This window comes from Archocentrus centrarchus, chromosome 3 (genome assembly GCF_007364275.1).
Source record: "Archocentrus centrarchus isolate MPI-CPG fArcCen1 chromosome 3, fArcCen1, whole genome shotgun sequence".
NCBI lineage: Eukaryota > Metazoa > Chordata > Actinopteri > Cichliformes > Cichlidae > Archocentrus > Archocentrus centrarchus.
The window spans coordinates 3,487,981-3,506,367 of NC_044348.1; the positions used below are offsets into that span (position 1 = coordinate 3,487,981).

An 18,387-nucleotide genomic window follows, 5' to 3' on the forward strand; every position below is an offset into this window, starting at 1 on the left:
GACATGCAGTTACTGGGGTTAGGTTAATTGGCAAGTCATAGGTGTGAATGTGAGTGTGGATGGTTGGCTGTTTCTCTGTGTTAGCCCTGTGACAGGCTGGTGACCTGTACAGGGTGTACCCTGCCTCTCGCCCTATGTCAGCTGGGATAAGCCCCCCACCCCACGCCCCCACCCCGCCATGACCCTTAACAGGATAAGCAGAAGTGAATGGATGGATGGATTTATATAGAGCATATCAAGGGGTGTTTACACTGTGTTGCTGGCTTCAGTTGGATTGTCTTGTTTTAGTGCTAAAATATTTAAGAGAATAATATATAATCTTGCAGTACAAAAATACTCCCCAAGCTGAGCTTTTAGATTTACCTGAACTGGATTTTCAGAAGAGAAAAATTTATTTTCCCACTTGCTTGCACCCCCCAATATAAATCAACAACAAGCTTGCAATTTTCTTGCAAAATGATTCCAATTTTGATTTACTGGCCATTCTACCCAGTACGAAGTGTGTTATAATGCTTTGGTGCCCAGACTAGGCGGGTGACAATTATATCACTTTTGTCACCAATGCTCTGGTCCCAGCAGTACTCTGGAGAGAGCAGCCTGCTTGGTTTATGAATCCAATAGTACTTGTTTAGATGGCTCTCATCATGCCACTCAGCTTCCACATCGTTTATTTTATCCTCCATGATGCTCAGATAACAGTAATCTACCAGATGCTTTACATTTTGCCACAACCCTCCAAAGATAGCAGCATGGTAGTAGAAATCTCCATCCTCCATGAAGGCTTTAGATTTAGGGTTTCTGTCATAGGTAAACCTGTGCTTTGGCAATTTATAATAGTGGGCATGGAGCAATGCCACAGAATCACCCAGAGCCTCAGATCCAAATCTCCCTTTAAACTCCTGATCCACATCAAAACAGAAGACATAAGGAAAGCTGTGGCGGATCTCTGACTCTATTGCTTCTGATAACATCTTCATTCGCATCATAGAGATGTCCTGCCACCTGTTGTACTTTTCCACCTGGATAACCTTCATGTTCCGCTGAGAAGCAAGTGTGATATTTGGCACTTTATCTGGTAAATCTGTAAACACATAATAAGTTACTGGTAACCCCAACATGAAATGTTGTTCTGCTGAGGTGAGGAAGGTCTTGAGATAGGCATCCAGGTACCTTAATGAGAGACACAGAGAAGAACAATTGAACTGTTAGTTACATTACAAGACAAATCAATAATTACCCTCTGTTCTTTTTACTTTTATTTTCACAACCTTTGATAAACCATAAGTTTTTACTTTTAATCTGTGCCAGAGTTCATTTGCAAACCTCAAAGCCCACATATGCATCCCTGAAAGATATATAACTGCATAAATCTTATTCACATCAGTCTGTATTACAAAGTACAGTAAGTGACCTGCAGTATATCAAAGATTAAACCTTTGTAATGAAAAATAAATAAAGCTATTCTGGTACAACCTAAGCATCAAAGTGAAGCCAAAACTAGTTTTACTTGTATGTTAATTTCTATGAAAAAAGTAATATTTTCTTAATAAAAGTATAAATCTTAGATTTGTTCAACATATTTTTTTTGTTGAAGAGCCACACCAAGTGCAATTGAGACCATCTTTATGATGGAAACACCAGTGGAACAGTTACTGTGGCACCGTTTATACAATTGATGCATTTTGATGCATTTTGGTCTCCCGTTTACACGAGAACAGAGTGAAAACGATACATTTTGGAAACATGCTCCAGAGTGGAGCGTTTCTGCTCCGGCCTCCGTCTCCGTGTAAACGGATGAATACGATGCTTTTTGGAAGCACTTGGGGCACTCGCACATGCGCACTATAGATGAACAACACTCAGCGTACTTCGAGTTGCACAATTCCCAGTCGATATTTTGTTGTGTTTTTGCCATTTTATAATTGAGTGTTGTGTACAGCAGCAATCCAAACTTGGTCTTATGCCAAGTTCTTGCTCATAGGGGGGTCATTTTGGCTTTAGGGCTTTATCTGTAATTATTGTAGGGTTTTTACCTCACAATACAAAGTGCCATGAAGTGACTGTTTGTTGTGATTTGGTGGTATATAAATAAAATTGAACTGAACAAGTGAGGGTAGGGACCTAGATTGACCAGTAAATTAACAGCATTGCTTTCACGCTCAGCTTCCTCTTCACCTCGACACATCAGTGCAGTTTCCGCATCACTGCAAACACAGCTTCAATCCATTGGTCACTCTCCCGCTCCCTTCTCTCATCACTCGTAAACAAGATACTTGGCTACGTCTAGAAATTCTGTTCATAAAAATTATTAAGTCCAACATCCACAGAAAAGGAGTCTGACTTATTGCTAGCAATACAAACCAAGCTCTCGCTGCGGCTGTACAGGGACTGAATGGCCCGCATCAACCATCCAGTCACCCACACCCATACACCCAGCACCCCCACAGTGTCCCCCAAAGGACATGGTTGAATGCTTTCATCAAGTCCACAAAACACATGTAAACTGGATGGGCAAATTCCCAAACAAACAGTCGAATATCCTGGAGAGGATAAAGAGCTGGTCCAGCATTCTACGACCAGCAAAAAACTATATTGTTCCTCTTGAATCTGAGGTTCGACTAACAGACAAACGCTACATTCCAGCACCCTAGCACAGACTTTACCGGGGAGGCTGAGGGTAGTGAACCCCCTGCTTAAAGCTGGGACCACCACCCTGTCTGCCAATTCAGTGGCACCATCCCAGATATCCACGCAACCTTGCCATGTGTTCCCAACACTCCCTCACTATACGTTTTGGTATGCCAGGTCTGTCCAGCATCCACCCCACACGACTTGATTCAAGTCACCACCAGGTGGTGATCAGTTGACAGCTCAGCTCCTCTCTACACCCAAGTGTCCAGAATACACAGCCGCATATCTGATGACATGATTACAAAATAGATCATCAACCTGTGGCCTAGGGTGTCCTGGTGCCATGTGCACCTCTGGACAATCCTTATGTTTGAACATGGTATTTGTTATGGACAAACTGTGGTTTACACAGAAGTCCAACAACATGAAGCCATACACTTCAACATTTATAATTTGGGTGGGGTGGGGGGTGGGGTGGGCCATCCCACACCCAGGTTTCCTGCACCTCGCCCAGGATGGGAGTCGGGTGGTGCTTCGGGTGCCAGGCTGGCAGCATCATGGGGTCGCTGTTGGCCCGGGTGGGGTGTCTACTTGCCCTGGCTTCAGAGGGTGGATAGATGTGGATGAATGTGTATCTTTGTGCATTTGTCACAGTCCTCGTAGGTGTATTTGGGTGGGTGAATGCGTGTGGGTAGGGATGTGTGTGTATGTGTGTGTGTGTGTGTGTGTGTGTGTGTGTGCACATGAGCATATGTGTGTGGGTGTGTGTGCGCATGAGCATATGAGGGTGGGTGTGTGTGCATACGTGTGTGCATGGCTGGACCTGAATAAGGGCCTTCTCGTGCCTTGCCTCCCGGCTGCTTCTCGGTGGTCGCTCCTGCGTCCCCCGCTTCCCCGGTGTGTTGGGGCCTTGCGGTTCCTGGGCCGGGCTGAATGTTCTGGCGTGCGTGTTGACCTGCTCTCCTGGGGGCTGTGGGCCGGGGCGGCTTGGGCTTCTTCGCCGTGGGGGGGGCTCTGCGGTATGTCGGGCGGTTCTTGGGCACCTGGGCCCTGGGGCCCTGCCGCCGGCCTGCACGGGGGGCTGGCCTCTGGGGGAGGGGCCGGTTTCCTGATGCCTCGAATTTCCTGAGGCACTTGCCCCTCGACTGGTGGGGGCTCCATCTGGGACCTCCCTCTCCCCTCTGCTGGGGTGGGTATGCGGTTTTCGCTGGAATGTGCGGTCACGGATTTTCGTGGCTCTTGATGGGCTGAGGATGGCTCGGATTTCCTGGGTCCTTCTCTGCCTGCCTCTGGCTCCTTGTGGGCAGAGCGGCGGCTTTCTGCCCTCGTTGGTAAGTGCATTCCATGACACAGACACTAACGCAATCACAGCATAACAAAATTGTTGTTCTTATACAATCATGCTTCATTTTGCTGTGCCTTTTCCAGATAGTTATTTTTCCAGGTATTGCTTGTTCTGTTTTGGTATGTTGTCTTTTTTCGTTTTTTTTGTAGTTGCAGCATTTGAATTGTTTTGGTTAGTTTAGTGGTGCGCTGTCCTCTTTTTCTGTTTTCTCCCCTTTCTCTCTCCTTTTTCTCCTCAGCCTGTCAACTGTAATTAAATGTATATGTACACAAATAAATAAATAAAATAAAATAAAATAAAATAAAATAAAATAAAATAAAATAAAATAAAATAAACAAACAAACAAAACAAAAACACAAACATTAACAAGAAAAGCTTATAGAGACTCTATAGAGCTTATCTTGGAAGAATAAAAATGTTTGGCACAACAGTGCATTCAGATCATAATTCTGCTTGCAAACACTGCCAGACATGACAGGCTTTATTAAAAAAAAAAAAAAAAGTCCAACAACAAAATACCACTCAGGTTTAGATCAGGCAAACCATTTCTCCCAATCACTCCCTTCCAGGTATCACTGTTATTGCCCACGTGAGCATTTAAGTCTCTGAGTGGGATGATGGAGTCACGGATGAAGCACCCTCAAGCACCCCGTCCAACGACTCCAAGAAAGGTGGGTACTCTGATCTGTCATTTAGTGCATAAGCGCAAACAACAGTCAGGACCTGTTCCCTACCCCAAAGGCGCAGGGAAGCAACCGTCTCGTCCACCGGTAAAAATTCCAAAGAACAGTCAGCAAGCCAAGGGGACACAAGAATACCCACCATAGCTCACCGCTTCTCACCAAGGACAACTCCAGACTGTAACAGAGTCCAGCCCCTCTCCAGGAGACTGGTTCCATTGCGCATGCCATGCGTTAAGGAGCACCCAACTATATCTAGCCATTATCACTCAACCTCATACACTAGCCCAGGCTCCTTTGCTACCAGAAACGTGACATTCCATGTCCCCAGTAGCTCCATGATGAAATGCGACATCATAGAGAAGAGACAGCACATTTAATTGAATACTCCTTTCCATGCTTAGGAACTTCATGGAAATTAATCATTCGCTCAGCTGTATTCCTTGATGTTGAAATGTGTTATGCTTGTTTTAACAGCTTATTTTGAATTAAAGACTTAAAATTAAACCACAAAAAGGAGAAAAAGTTAATTCTCCATTTAACCAGCTGCTTTTACACAGCTGTGCTTCGCACTCACGGTTGCTAGGCGACATGAGCTACGCAGAGGTGAGGGCAGGTGACGCTGATATGAAGGCTAGCCGCTCACTTCCGGCCTTTGCGGTCTTTGTGGGCTGCGACGGACGTGGGCCGGGTCCTTCGAACGGTGCGGCCGCTGAATTTTTTACATTGTGCGTCAATATAATCTGTATGCCTGGAACTCGTGCACTGAGAAACATTCCGGTGCAAAGTGCGATTAAAATGTGTTAAAAATTTTAATTTGTTAATTTCCCCGTAATTAATTAATCAAAATTAAAGTTAAAGTTAAAGTCCCACCCCTAATTACCATATTAAAAGAAAAAGAATAAAAATAACGTCAACAGAAAGTCTGGTTAAACTGAAAAGTTTTCAACTGTTTTTTAAAAGACGCCACAGAGTCCGCTAAAAGGAGCTGGAGTGGTAAACAGTTCCAAAGCTTTGGTGCCACTGCCTGAAAAGCTATGCCCCCCTGGTCCTGAGTCTTGTACGTGGAACAACTAAAAAGTTTTGATTTTGTTCTATGACAGACTGTTGATTTACAGGGGAAGATGCGTGGGCAAACTGGCGACAGGCCAGGACTCAAACCTGTGCACAATGCACTGCAACACAGCAATATCCATGTGGTTGCCGGCTTCACCACTAAGCCACCTGGGCGCCCCGACCTTTTATTTTCTTAACTTGGTAACTGGGGTGGCTGTAGCTCAGGGGTGGCTGTAGCTCAGTAGGTAGAGCAGGTCACCTACTGATCGGAAGGTCAGCGGTTCGAATCCTGGCTACTCCGGGCTACATGCCAATGTATCCTTGGGCAAGATACTTAACCCCAAGTTGCTCTCCGACCGTTCTGTCGGAGTATGAATGTGTGTGAATGTTAGTTAATTAAAAGCACTTAGCTTCATAAAAATGGAAGTGCTTGTATGAATGGGAGTGCATGGGTGAATGCAAACAGGTTGTATAAGCGCTTTGAGTGCTCTGACTGAGTAGAAAAGCGCTATATAAGAACTAGTCCATTTACCATTTAACTGTTCTGTGTTACATAATCACACTATGAATGATGTTTTTGGAGTATTCTTATTGCTTTACCTTTTATAATGTGTTGTTTTTAAGGAACTTAAGTGCTTGAAGTTTTTTTTTTTTTATTTTGAGCCATTTATTTACTCTATTACTTTTATTGATCTCAGGAAATGTTCATGTTAACCCCGGTCAGTGTAGTAACTTGGGCATGGCAAATAATTCTTTGATGTCAGTGGACCTTTTTTGATTACTTCTGCTCTTGTAATAGTATGGGTTTCTGAATATTAATGCAAGAAGTCAACTACCTAAAACTGACCAGCACAGCACAGACGTGGAACACAATCTACTGTTGATCCTGATTTGTCAATCCTATTCTGAAACCATTTGATTTATTAGGTTTGAAAGCACACAGCCTGCTTAAATGACAGATTAGCTTTCTAGTCATTGTCTGCCTGATGGTGTCAAGGTTGTCAAAGCCGGGGATGGTAGTGGGGATAAGCTCCCACTCCCTATAAGTGCTCCCCTATGGTGTGTGTCTCATATAGCCTCTGACAACCAAGTCCAGCTCCTGGCCTTCTCGAGCAGCTTAGCTACTAAGCCCGCCGAAACTGTTCCCACTGACAGGAGAAGGGGCAAAGGTGATCCACTGGCACCTCAAAACCAGTCGCTTTGGGCAGATGGGGCTCATCAACCTTGGATGGTATCTCATCTAGGAGAAGGAAAACTCTGACTCCAAACCTCCGCTGCCTTGCAGCATACCCTTCCATGGGAAAGGCTAAGGGAGTAAACCCCTACAGAAAATCCGGAGCTGGAGTCCCTAAGGCAGCCTGGCAATGTATAGTCAGCACCGGCAACTCCTGTGGCGCAGCTGGAGCCAAGCTGTATTGACTGTCTTTCCGTTGGATCCTTCAGCTGCGAGGAGGGGGGCTGCTGCTGCATGGCCAACAGCTGGCCCTCCATATAATTTTGCCCAGGCTCTGTAGCTCAACTGAAGAGGTCACTCCAGCGTCATCGTATGATGTCGACTCAACACGGGAGGGGGCAGTTACCGGTTATAAGCTCATCCGATTGGCGCAGGAAACGAGCACCAGGGGTCCCCTTCAATGGTGGGAGAGGTCATCGCGCCTCATTGGACAGCTACCACCTGCCTCAAGCTGGGCAGCCCCCAGCCAGTAAGGTGCCGTTCCGCCATGGCTTACCTGCCCCACTGGGTGCGTGGGGATTAGAGAGGCATGTGTTAAAAAGTGGGCCACAAAACGCTCGCACCAGGCAAGTGAAAGAAAACACAACGCAAGACGCCTCCAGCTCTTCGCTTCGCCAGCTGGAACATCAGGTCCATGTGTCCTGGACTCACTGCAGATCTTCAGCAGATGGATGATGCCAGGAAGACTGGTGTCATCAACAGGGAGCTCTCGCGCCTAAATGTTGACATAGCCGCCTTACAGGAGACCCGACTAGCTGACATTGGCACCATCAAAGAAGCTAACTACACATTCTATTGGCAAGGGAAATCCCCGGACCAACCGAGGCAGCACGGTGTTGGCTTTGCGGTGAAGAACACGCTTATCAGCTTCATTGAACCTCCTACAGCAGGCACAGAGACGTCTGTCAACGTCCTCTGGCCCAGTCAACATTCTCGGCGTGTACGCCCCAACCCTCTGCTCCACCACCGAGGAGAAGGATAAGTTCTACTAAGCCCTTGATGAAGCAATATCCAGGATCCCCAGCACTGAAGGTCTTTACCTTCTCAGAGATTTCAATGCGAGAGTAGGGGCTGACCACGAGGCCTGGCCCACCTGTCTCGGAAGCTTTGGAAGGGGCAAGATCAACGAGAATGGCCAGAGACTACTCGAGTTTTCATGCTACCACGGTCTCTGCATTACCAACACCTTCTTCAAGTGCAGAGAGAGCCACCAGGTGTCATGGAGGCACCCGTGCTCTAGCCCCTGGCACCAGCTGGACCTAGTCATGACCAGAAGATTGGACATCGGCAATGTCCTCCTCACTTGCAGCTACCACAGTGCAGACTGCGATATGGTCCATGCCCTCGTGGCAAGCAAGGTGCACGTAATGCAGAAGAGGTTGCACCACTCGAAGATATAGGGCAGACCACGCATCAACACCTGCTGCACCAGCAGCCAAGAGAAAACCCAGCAGTTCAGTGTCAGGCTGAAGAACACCCTGAACGAGAGCGAGGAAGCGTCAGCAGGTAACATCATTGACTCAAAGTGGCCCCGCCTCTGTGATGCTGTGTACAATTCCGCCATCTTTGCCTTTGGGAAGAAAGCACAGAAGAACACTGACTGGTACGAGGCACATTGGGAGGATATGGAGCCCGTAATTGAGGCGAAGAGGAAAGCTCTACTGGCCTACAAGGCCAAGCCCAGCCCCACTACGCTTCAAGCCCTAAGGACTGCCAGGAACAAAGCCCAGCAGACCACCTGCCAATGCGCCAACATCTACTAGCTGAACCTCTGCAGCAGCATTCAGTCAGCTGCCAAGACAGGCAACGCAAGAGGGATGTATAAAGGCATCAAGAAGGCAACGGGCCCAACCCCATCCAAGACTGCCCCCCTCAAATCCAAGACAGGCGATGTCATTACCGACCAGGAGAAGCGGTTGCAATGGTGGACCGAGCACTCGAGCTGTTTGCGACGCGGAACATTGTAACCAACATCGCTCTCAATGCCATCCCAGACCTGCCAGTCATGGAGGAGCTAGACACCCCACCCACTGTGGAAGAGCTCAGCAAAGCCATTGACTGCCTCACCTGTGGGAAGGCACCTGGGAGCGACGGAATCCCACCACAGGTCCTGAAGAGTGGGATACCAGCCCTGCTGCTACCACTACATGACCTCCTTTGCCTCTGCTGGGATCAGGATTACATCCCCCAGGACATGCGAGATGCCAACACTGTCACCTTGTACAAGAAAAAAGGAGACTGGAGTGACTGCAACAACTACCGGGGCATCTCCCTTCTCAGCATTGTTGGCAAAGTGTTCGCCCGTGTCACTCTAGCACACCTGCAGACGCTTGCCTCCCGCGTCTACCCGGTGTGGCTTCAGGGCTGGCCGATCCACAGTAGATATGATCTTCTCACTACACCAGCTGCAGGAGAAGTGTCAGGAGCAGAATATGCCACTCTACATCGCTTTCATTGACCTTACAAAGGCGTTTGATCTGGTCAGCCGGAGTGGACTCTTCAGTTTGTTGCGGAAGATTGGCTGCCCCCAACACCTGCTCGCAGTGATCATGTCCTTCCACGAGAACATGCACAGCACGGTCTGCTACAATGGCGCAACATCCGAGGCCTTCCCAGTCAGCAGTGGAGTAAAGCAGGCCTGTGTCCTAGCACCTACAGTCTTCGGCATTTTCGTCTCCATGCTGCTCAAATACACCTTCAAGGACTGCAGAGAGGGTGTCTACATCCACACTAGGTCTGACGGCAAGCTATACAACATTGCCCGCCTTCGGGCCAAGACTAAAGTCACAGAGGTGCTCCTCCGCAAGATGCTCTTTGCTGATGACGCAGCCTTGACATCACACACTGAAGACAGATTTCAAGCAGCTTGTCAGCCGCCTCTTCCATGCCTGCAAGGAGTTTGGGCTCACCATCAGCCTGAAGAAGAGGAACGTCATGGCACAGGGCACAGAGACTCCCCCAAACATCGCCATCGATGGATACACCCTGGACATCGTTGACAACTTCACGTACCTCGGGTCTACCATCTCCAGCTCGCGGTCCATTGATTCGGAGATTAGCAGCAGAATTGCCAAGGCAGCCGCAGTCATGGCCAAACTGACTCAGAGTGTGGAACAACACCACCCTCCAAGCCTGCGTGCTCAGCACACTCCTCTATGGAAGCGGGACGTGGACCACCTACGCGAGACATGAAAGGAAACTCAACAGCTTCCACATGAGGTGCCTGCGGCGCATATTGCAGATCAGGTGGCAGATCAAAGTTCCCAACACTGAGGTACTGGAGCCAACATGAGCAGCATGCACGCAGCACTCAGTGAGAGGCATCTCCAGTGGCTTGGTCATGTCAGGAGAATTGACGCAGGTCACATCCCCAAAGACCTCCTCTACGGTTAGTTGGCTGAAGGTCAAAGAACAACTGGGCGCCCAAAACTGCGCTTCAAAGATGTTTGCAAGAGGGACATGAAGCTGTGCAGCATTGATCCCAACTCATGGGAGAGCCAGGCAGACAACCGCCCCTCCCGGCGACTCGCAGTCAGGCGGGGTACAACAAACGCAGAGGTAGAGTGAAACATGACTGCCACCCAGAAGAGAGTCAGGCGGAAGCAGCGGCAACACCAGCTCCAACAGCCATGTGCCTTCATATGCATCAATTGTGGCAGGGAATGCCACTCACGAGTTGGACTGCACAGCCATTCCTGGCGATGCAGATAGACTCACAAGAGCTACACCATCGTCTTCCGAGACAGACGGCTGCCGGCGCCGAATGTCGGTTGCTGATCCATGGCAGAAAGAGGGAGATGCGTGTCATGTTAAAGACTGATGGTGTACAGAGAGATCGTTCTGCAAGACTGTGTTCCAGATAACTTACTGCTGCAACCCTTTGTTGGGAAATGTTTAATGTTGATACAACATTCGGGATGTTAGCTTAGAGATCCTTTGAGTAGAATGCAGGGGCTTGTTTTGTTTATTGCATGGACAGTCTGCAGATTGCATTCATGTTGTACTGATGGGCTTGTGTTACTTTGTTTTCAAGTAAATGAAAGTGGTTGTATAAACAATCTATGCACAGATGTATAATGAAAGTGTTATATACTATCATGATTATCAATACAAGGATTGTGCTTGTGATTGTTATCAAGCTTTGCAGGTTAAATGATGTATTGAACATGTTGTATAACCCTGTGTATCCTTCTACATTACAAGTTGTGTGAGTCCACAGAATATTATTATTGTGAGTGCGTTATGATGATATTTGATATAACTCAAATTTGAAAGTAATGTGAATATAGCGAGGGGTTTATTGCAATGACAGCCTGCAGACTGCAGCCATGTTGTCCTGTCTTTGTGTTTCTTGTGTTTCCAGAACAAAGAGAAAGATAGAGGGAGTTATTCTAGGGATATGCACACAAGGAAGTGTGCTTGTGTCCAAGAGTGCAACACATGCAAGAAAACGCTAAAACATCTTCCTGCTGAAGAAACCCAAACAATTTTGCATGGATAAGTGGATCACATATTTCAGCAAGCCAATGACTCAAATTACTGAACAACTATGTGGGAAAAAATTACACTGCTTCTTGATAGTAATTTTGTTTTCACAGAGTTTATGGAGGAACTAACCTTCCCACAGCAAACACAGTAAGGGCTACAGATGACTTTTCTTCAATGTGCCTTTGGTCATAAAGACTGGGGTCAAACATCCCCTCCCAGATGATAGGAGCTTTCCAAGATGTGGATGTTTGAACTGCTGGTCTGGCCCTGGATGATATAAAAAATAAATGTTGGCATTCATTCTAGTTCCAATTCCATTCACAAACTTGCAACTTGTACAAATAAGTCTGAGACATTAAAAACAACAATTTAACTTAGAGTTATCTTAGTACTGTGTAATTTACACTGATAAGATGTTCATTTTTAATACTTTGTCAAGAATCCTTTGCAGGAAAATGCAGTGAGGTTATCCAAGGATTTTTGTTGCTTTGGTTGGTCTTCACTGCAAGTTTTTTTTAGTTGTTATTTTTGTAACGCTTTAGTTTTATTTCCCTGAAATGTATACTTGAAAAGGTGGAGAATGATGATAGACAATTGCTCTTTTCCTTTCAGAATTCTTTTACAAGTTGATCTTAGCTTCATCTGTCCAATTACTGCTTTTCTGGAAATGTTCCATTTGGGAAATATTATGACTGACCAGGTTGTAATTTGTTTTAGACTTCTTAAAAACTCCTTTCCCATGCATCCCTGTGTGACGAGAAACCGGAAAATAGCACAAGCTCGCTTAAGTGGATCGATTGTTTTAAAATCCAGTGCTAGTCACTTTTTTGACCTTTTTAACTTTGTTACTAAGTTATTGCTTAGTTTTTACCTTAATTTTCAGTTCCAAAATAGTGTACAGGCTGCATATGTGCCCTCAGGAAAGCCCGTGAAAACAAAATAACAGAAAAAAATTAAATAACGAAAAACACTGAACTAAATTATAAATCTTTCAATTTAATTTTACTACCAAATAATATAAACACATACAACACACTTTTAATAAAGATTATTCCAATGTCAATGTCTCTTTTAGCCCATTAATCAAACCTACTTATTAATAATAATAATAATACCTTTTTAAACAGGTTGCGTCATTGATATCAAGATCTCTTTTCTTACAGATACAAACATCAAGCTTGTGCAAGGATAGCTGCAGCTAAATAAATATATGCTTTTAAAATGTTTCAATGAAATCAGAGGATGTAGCATTTTAGCTTTTGTAGCTCATTCCATTTGTCGACAGCAAGCTATTTAAATCTGGTTCTTCCAAGCTCCCTGTAAATCAGAGGTGCGGCTTTAACATTAAATCGATGCTCTCTGAGTTGTCTTTCACGTTTCTCTGTGTTCAGGTGTCTGGTTGTCTCTTTGTCTTTGTTCCCTGCTGGCAACACTCTCTTAATTACCTTGTGTGTATTTAAGCCTTCAGTTTTCTTCTGTACATTGTTGCGTCCGTGTCTGTGTTCCCCTGTTTGTGTTTTTTTCCCCCTTTTTCTCTCAAGCTTGTCAGTTTGTCTTTTGCACAGCCTTGGTTGAGATTTATATTTTGTATTTTTGAGTTTTGTTTTTTTTGAGAAGATTTCAGCAGTAAAACTGCCTCAGACTCCAGTTTTGTCTCGTGCGTCCTGCATTTGGGTCCACCCCTGCCAGCCACACAGCCTAACTGTGACATTCATTGTACACTGGATACTTCTAGGAGACTTTGTAAATAACATGAACTTAATTTTCAGAATTTAAAACCAGTTTATGTTGGATAATTTAAAAATGTGCCAAAAACAGACTGCAGATTTGCAACAGTGAGATAAAATTACATTAACATTTGTGTGGCAGAGAATATTGTTAACACACAGGGTGAATCAAAGAGGTCCAAGAATGGATCCCTTTGACCTGACCTGAAGCCTTTGGAGACTGCCTGCACTCTTTCAGAAGGATATATAGACTTTAAAGTTCTAATACAAGATCATCTTAAAAAAAAATACAAGGTTGGGAGGTTAATTACCAAATAAGAGTCCACTTTTTGATCTCTTACCCAATGTAAAGTGAGTCATCAAAATTAATCTTGTGTCTTGGTTCAGGTTCTGTAGCAATTGGCAGATTCATCATTGCGACAGTGAACCTTAAATATCTGATATTGAAAGAATAACCATCATAACAGTGAAAATAAGTTGTTACAAATAGATTGTTACATATTGGCTTATTGTGTATGCACTTCTATATGTCTTCTAAAGAAACAATGAGGCCTTTGGTACATACCTTAAATATAAGCAAATGAAACCAAGGATGGCTAACAGCAGAAAACCAAAGATTCTAGCAGTCCTTGCATTGTGTTTAGTTACACATACAAAAACAAACAAAGCAGTTCAGGAGTTACAACTCATTCATCTAGACATTGATACTAGCTTAAAAAATAGTAGGATTCTAATATTAAGCAAGAATGGGGATTTTAAGGATATGGAGTGCTCAGTCCACCATATCCTTGGATCACACTACTACCTGGCGGTTTGGAGCAGTGGACCTGTCATTTCCCTGCAAATCAACTTCTTGAATGGGGAGAAGATAGACAGGAACAAACCTTAAAGAAAAGACACTTAATTAAACACTGAAGCCATTTCACATTTCTTTGTGGAAGTGATTTTGAACAGAGCATAATGGTCAAAAAAGAGACTGTCATGTTGCAAAGAAAAAATTACAAAATTGAGTTATCTTGTTTAATAATAAAATATGTTTTATGATCCTTAACATTTCATCCCCTTAGAATTATAAGGTTCTATCTGCATTCTGACAGTGACATTTAAGCTAGCCTGCCCAAAATGGCCAAGTGAAAAGTGGACTTTGAAAATAGGTGGGAGACAGAGGACCTGTTCATTGACATCAGAGGTAAACCTGTGTCTCTTTTCCCCACCTGCAATGTGCTGGGAAAAGAGAGTATTGGTGGGATGGATGCAAAGGGAGACCTGCACAGGGAAGCGAGATAAGAGGTGAAACATCTTTAAAAAAATTAAAGAAGCCATTTTTTTCAAACTCTTTAGACTACGATGACCTGGATGACTGAGAATCTACACAGACGCACCTCTGCAACAGTCATATACATATGCAAATGGCCAGAATCGTGGTAGCATAAATTAATTATTAATCTGCACCCACTCAACTCCTTAAGAGTGAGACATTAACAATATCAAATATATTAATAATAAAAACTACAAAGTGTGACTCTCCCTCTCTGAAATTTGTGCTACACCAGCACCGTTTTCAAATCTCATGAACCCATATTTATTCATACTTGAGCCCAGAAAACAATCTTATTGTTTAAACTGAGAAAATGTATCATTTTAAGAAAAAAAAAAAAAAAAAGCTCATTAACGAATATAAAATAATAATAATATTAATAAGTAATTCATATTTTCATAATAGGGTATTTGGGATCTTAATGTATTGTAGGTGCCAGATTTCTACTTTATACACTGCTCAAAAAATAAAGGAACCACTCAAATAACACATCCTAGATCTGAATGAATAAAATATCCTCACTGAATACTTTGTTCTGTACAAAGTTGAATGTGCTGACAACAAAATCACACAAAAATCATCAATGGAAATCAAATTTATTAACCATTGGAGGCCTGGATTTGGAGTCACACACAAAATTAAAGTGGAAAAACACACTACAGGCTGATCCAACTTTGATGTAATGTCCTTAAAACAAGTCCAAATGAGGCTCAGTATTGTGTGTGGCCTCCACGTGCCTGTATGACCTCCCTACAACACCTGGGCATGCTCCTGATGAGGTAGCGGATGGTCTCCTGAGGGTTCTCCTCCCAGACCTGGACTAAAGCATCCACCAACTCCTGGGCAGTCTGTGGTGCAACATGACGTTGGTGGATGGAGCGAGACATGATGTCCCAGATGTGCTCAATCGGATTCAGGTTTGGGGAACGGGCGGGCCAGTCCATAGCTTCAATGCCTTCATCTTGCAGGAACTGCTGACACACTCCAGCCGCATGAGGTCTAGCATTGTCCTGCATTAGGAGGAACCCAGGGCCAACCGCACCAGCATATGGTCTCACAAGGTGTCTGAGGATCACATCTCGGTACCTAATGGCAGTCATGCTACCTCTGGCAAGCACAGGGAGGGCTGTGCAGCCCTCCAAAGAAATGCCACCCCACACCATTACTGACCCACTGCCAAACCAGTCATGCTGAAGGATGTTGCAGGCAGCAGATCGCTCTCCATGGCATCTCCAGACTTTGTCACGTCTGTCACATGTGCTCAGTGTGAACCTGCTTTCATCTTTGAAGAGCACAGGGTGCCAGTGGTGAATTTGCCAATCCTGGTGTTCTCTGGCAAATGCCAAGTGTCCTGCACAGTGTTGGGCTGTGAGCACAACCCCCATCTGTGGACGTCGGGCCCTCATACCATCCTCATGGAGTCGGTTTCTAACTGGTTTTGCAGACACATGCACATTTGTGGCCTGCTGGAGGTCATTTTGCAGGGCTCTGGCAGTGCTCCTCTTGTTCCTCCTTGCACAAAGGCAGAGGTAGTGGTTCTGCTGCTGGGTTGTTGCCCTCCTACTGCCTCCTCCACGTCTCCTGGTGTACTGGCCTGTCTCCTGGTAGTGCCTCCAGCCTCTGGACACTACGCTGACAGACACAGCAAACCTTCTTGCCACAGCTCGCATTGATGTGCCATCCTGGATGAGCTGCACTACCTGGGCCAATTGTGTGGGTTGTAGAGCCCGTCTCATGGTACCACGAGTGTGAAAGCACCACCAACATTCAAAAGTGACCAAAACATCAGCCAGAAAGCATAGGTACTGAGAAGTGGTCTGTGGTCCACACCTGCAGAACCACTCCTTTATTGACTGTGTCTTGTTAATTGCCAATAATTTCCACCTGTTTTCTATTCCATTTGCACAAAAGCATGTGAAATTGATTGTCAATCAGTGTTGCTTCCTAAGTGGACAGTTTGATTTCACAGAAGTTTGATTTACTTGGAGTTATATTGTGTTGTTTAAGTGTTCCCTTTATTTTTTTGAGCAGTGTATTTTTGGAGTCAATATCATGTTTGCCTATAATTTTTTGGATGTTTGCATAATTGATCATTTCAAGATTAATAATTTAAACATTTGTGTTGTGTTTGTTAAGGTTAGAATCTAAGGTAGCAATTTCTAATGTTTGTAATTAGAAGCAAAAATGGGTGCCTGCCACTTTAAACGTGTAAGTGCAGTTGCAGCATGGAAACCTGTGTGATTTGATGAGAGAAGGAGCGTGGACTGAAGGATGTAGAGTTGCACGGTTTTCTGACCGTGTACACAACTCTGTGATGGATTATTGAGTTTTGGAATGTTCCTGCAACAAGTAAAATTATTTTTTAAATGCAATTCAAGTGGAAGACATTTCTTTTTTCCTTTTTGGACATCAGGAACATGCGTCAGCCATAGACTCCTTTTTAGTACTTGGTTTATTGGAAATGCTCCTACAGGTATTTATATAACAAGCAAAAACACTTTCTTTAAGAAAATACACAAATTTGACTCAGTGGTTTCGTATAATTTTGATCCTACTAGAAACTTGCTGTTTTTATTTAGTTATTAAGTTGTGAACAGAGCCCAGTATTGTTCAGCAGTAAAAAAAAAAAATACTGTATATAGCATATAATTGAAAGAAAGCATTTGTTAAAAAAAATCTAAAATGAACAGTGCCTAATTTTTTTTTTTTGCTGGAAGTAAAGTTTACTTACCTGTGAGCAGCTTGGTTCATATATCTGCAACACCTCCAAAGAGCAACTGGATTAAGGCTCCGAATAAAACTGTGTTGTCTCTTGTAGTTTTCCACTCAGACACAAAAAGAAATCGCACTGCCAAAAGGGCTACATGTGAACAGGGAGGAGACACTAGGGTTGCTTCTCAGTACTCAAGTTCATACTTGTGTACAGGAGGAAGAGGTGGGATGATCTGTCAGTTGGAACACCAGGTATTAAATATGAAACACACAGATATTTACCAATAAGGACTCACAAATGTCAAAAAAAATTCCTGGAAGGAGATTGTGGAAACTACTGGAATGGCAAAATAATATCTTACTGGTCACAAAAGGAAAATAAAGAAAAACACTTGTGAAACTTGGGAACATCACTTATGATCCACAACAAATAAATATTTTAAAGATTTTTTTAATAATATAGATCTACCAAAACAAAATGATGAACAGGTTGTGGCTCTGAATTTACCTCTTTCAGTGTCTGAATTCCATGAAGCAATACAGCATCTTCCAAACAGTAAAGCCCCAGGTCCAGATTGTTTTGCAGCAGAGTTTTACAAAGAACTTTGTCCTACACTATCACCCATTTTTTTTCAGAAAGGTGACTCAAATTCAGTAAGATAATCACATTATTATCTGCAAACATGAACTGGGCCAACATTAGCCTGCTTCTTAAACCAGGCAAAGACCCTACACTCCCATTCAGCTACTGCACAATCTCACTCATAAATGTAGACCTTAAAATAATTTGCAAACTCCTTGCCAGAATATTATAAAAAGTCACTCCATTCACAATACATCCTGACCATACAGGTTTTCATCAAGGGACAACACTCAGCTAATAATACATGTAGACTAATAAATGCAATACATGGTTCCAATAATGAATTAGAAACTACAGTTGTTTAGATGCAGAGAAAGCATTTGACTTGCAGTTTTGTACAAATTTAGATTTGTGCTCTGTTGTGGTAAACAACTTTGTTGGTCTCTTTCTTTTATTTTCTTTATTTGTTTCTTTATTTACATGTTTAAGAGCGATTGGGGAGGGATAGAAAGAGAAAACCAAATAGAACGAAGGGGAGGATAGTCACCAACTGCTGCTGTAACAAAACACACACATGCAAAAACAACCATACAGCACCTGAAAGAGAAGATCT

The 18,387-nt window shown here is 44.0% G+C and overlaps 1 protein-coding gene and 1 long non-coding RNA gene across 2 annotated transcripts; both read right to left on the bottom strand.

Annotated features, from left to right (window-relative positions):
* Positions 1–466: 466 nt before the first annotated feature.
* On the bottom strand, positions 467–11,696 carry LOC115778291 (N-acetyllactosaminide alpha-1,3-galactosyltransferase-like). The gene is made up of 2 exons (XM_030726355.1): positions 11,564–11,696; positions 467–1,170 (listed from the first exon to the last, which is right to left on the bottom strand). The coding sequence occupies exons 1-2, from the start codon at positions 11,641–11,643 to the stop codon at positions 486–488; spliced, it is 765 nt and encodes a 254-aa protein (XP_030582215.1). The 5' UTR covers positions 11,644–11,696; the 3' UTR covers positions 467–485.
* Positions 11,697–13,519: 1,823 nt separating this feature from the next.
* LOC115778292 (uncharacterized) lies at positions 13,520–17,366 on the bottom strand. The gene is made up of 4 exons (XR_004019764.1): positions 17,211–17,366; positions 13,967–14,045; positions 13,727–13,789; positions 13,520–13,598 (listed from the first exon to the last, which is right to left on the bottom strand). It is a non-coding gene; the product is annotated as an uncharacterized LOC115778292 (long non-coding RNA).
* Between the last annotated feature and the right edge of the window lie 1,021 nt (positions 17,367–18,387).

Coding starts and splice junctions, on each gene's coding strand:
- LOC115778291 (XM_030726355.1), bottom strand. CDS start 11,643: ATGTTTGACCCCAGTCTTTATGACCAAAGGCACATTGAAGAAAAGTCA. Junction 1,171..11,563: donor ACTGTGTTTGCTGTGGGAAG/GTTAGTTCCTCC, acceptor TCTCTCATTAAG/GTACCTGGATGCCTATCTCA.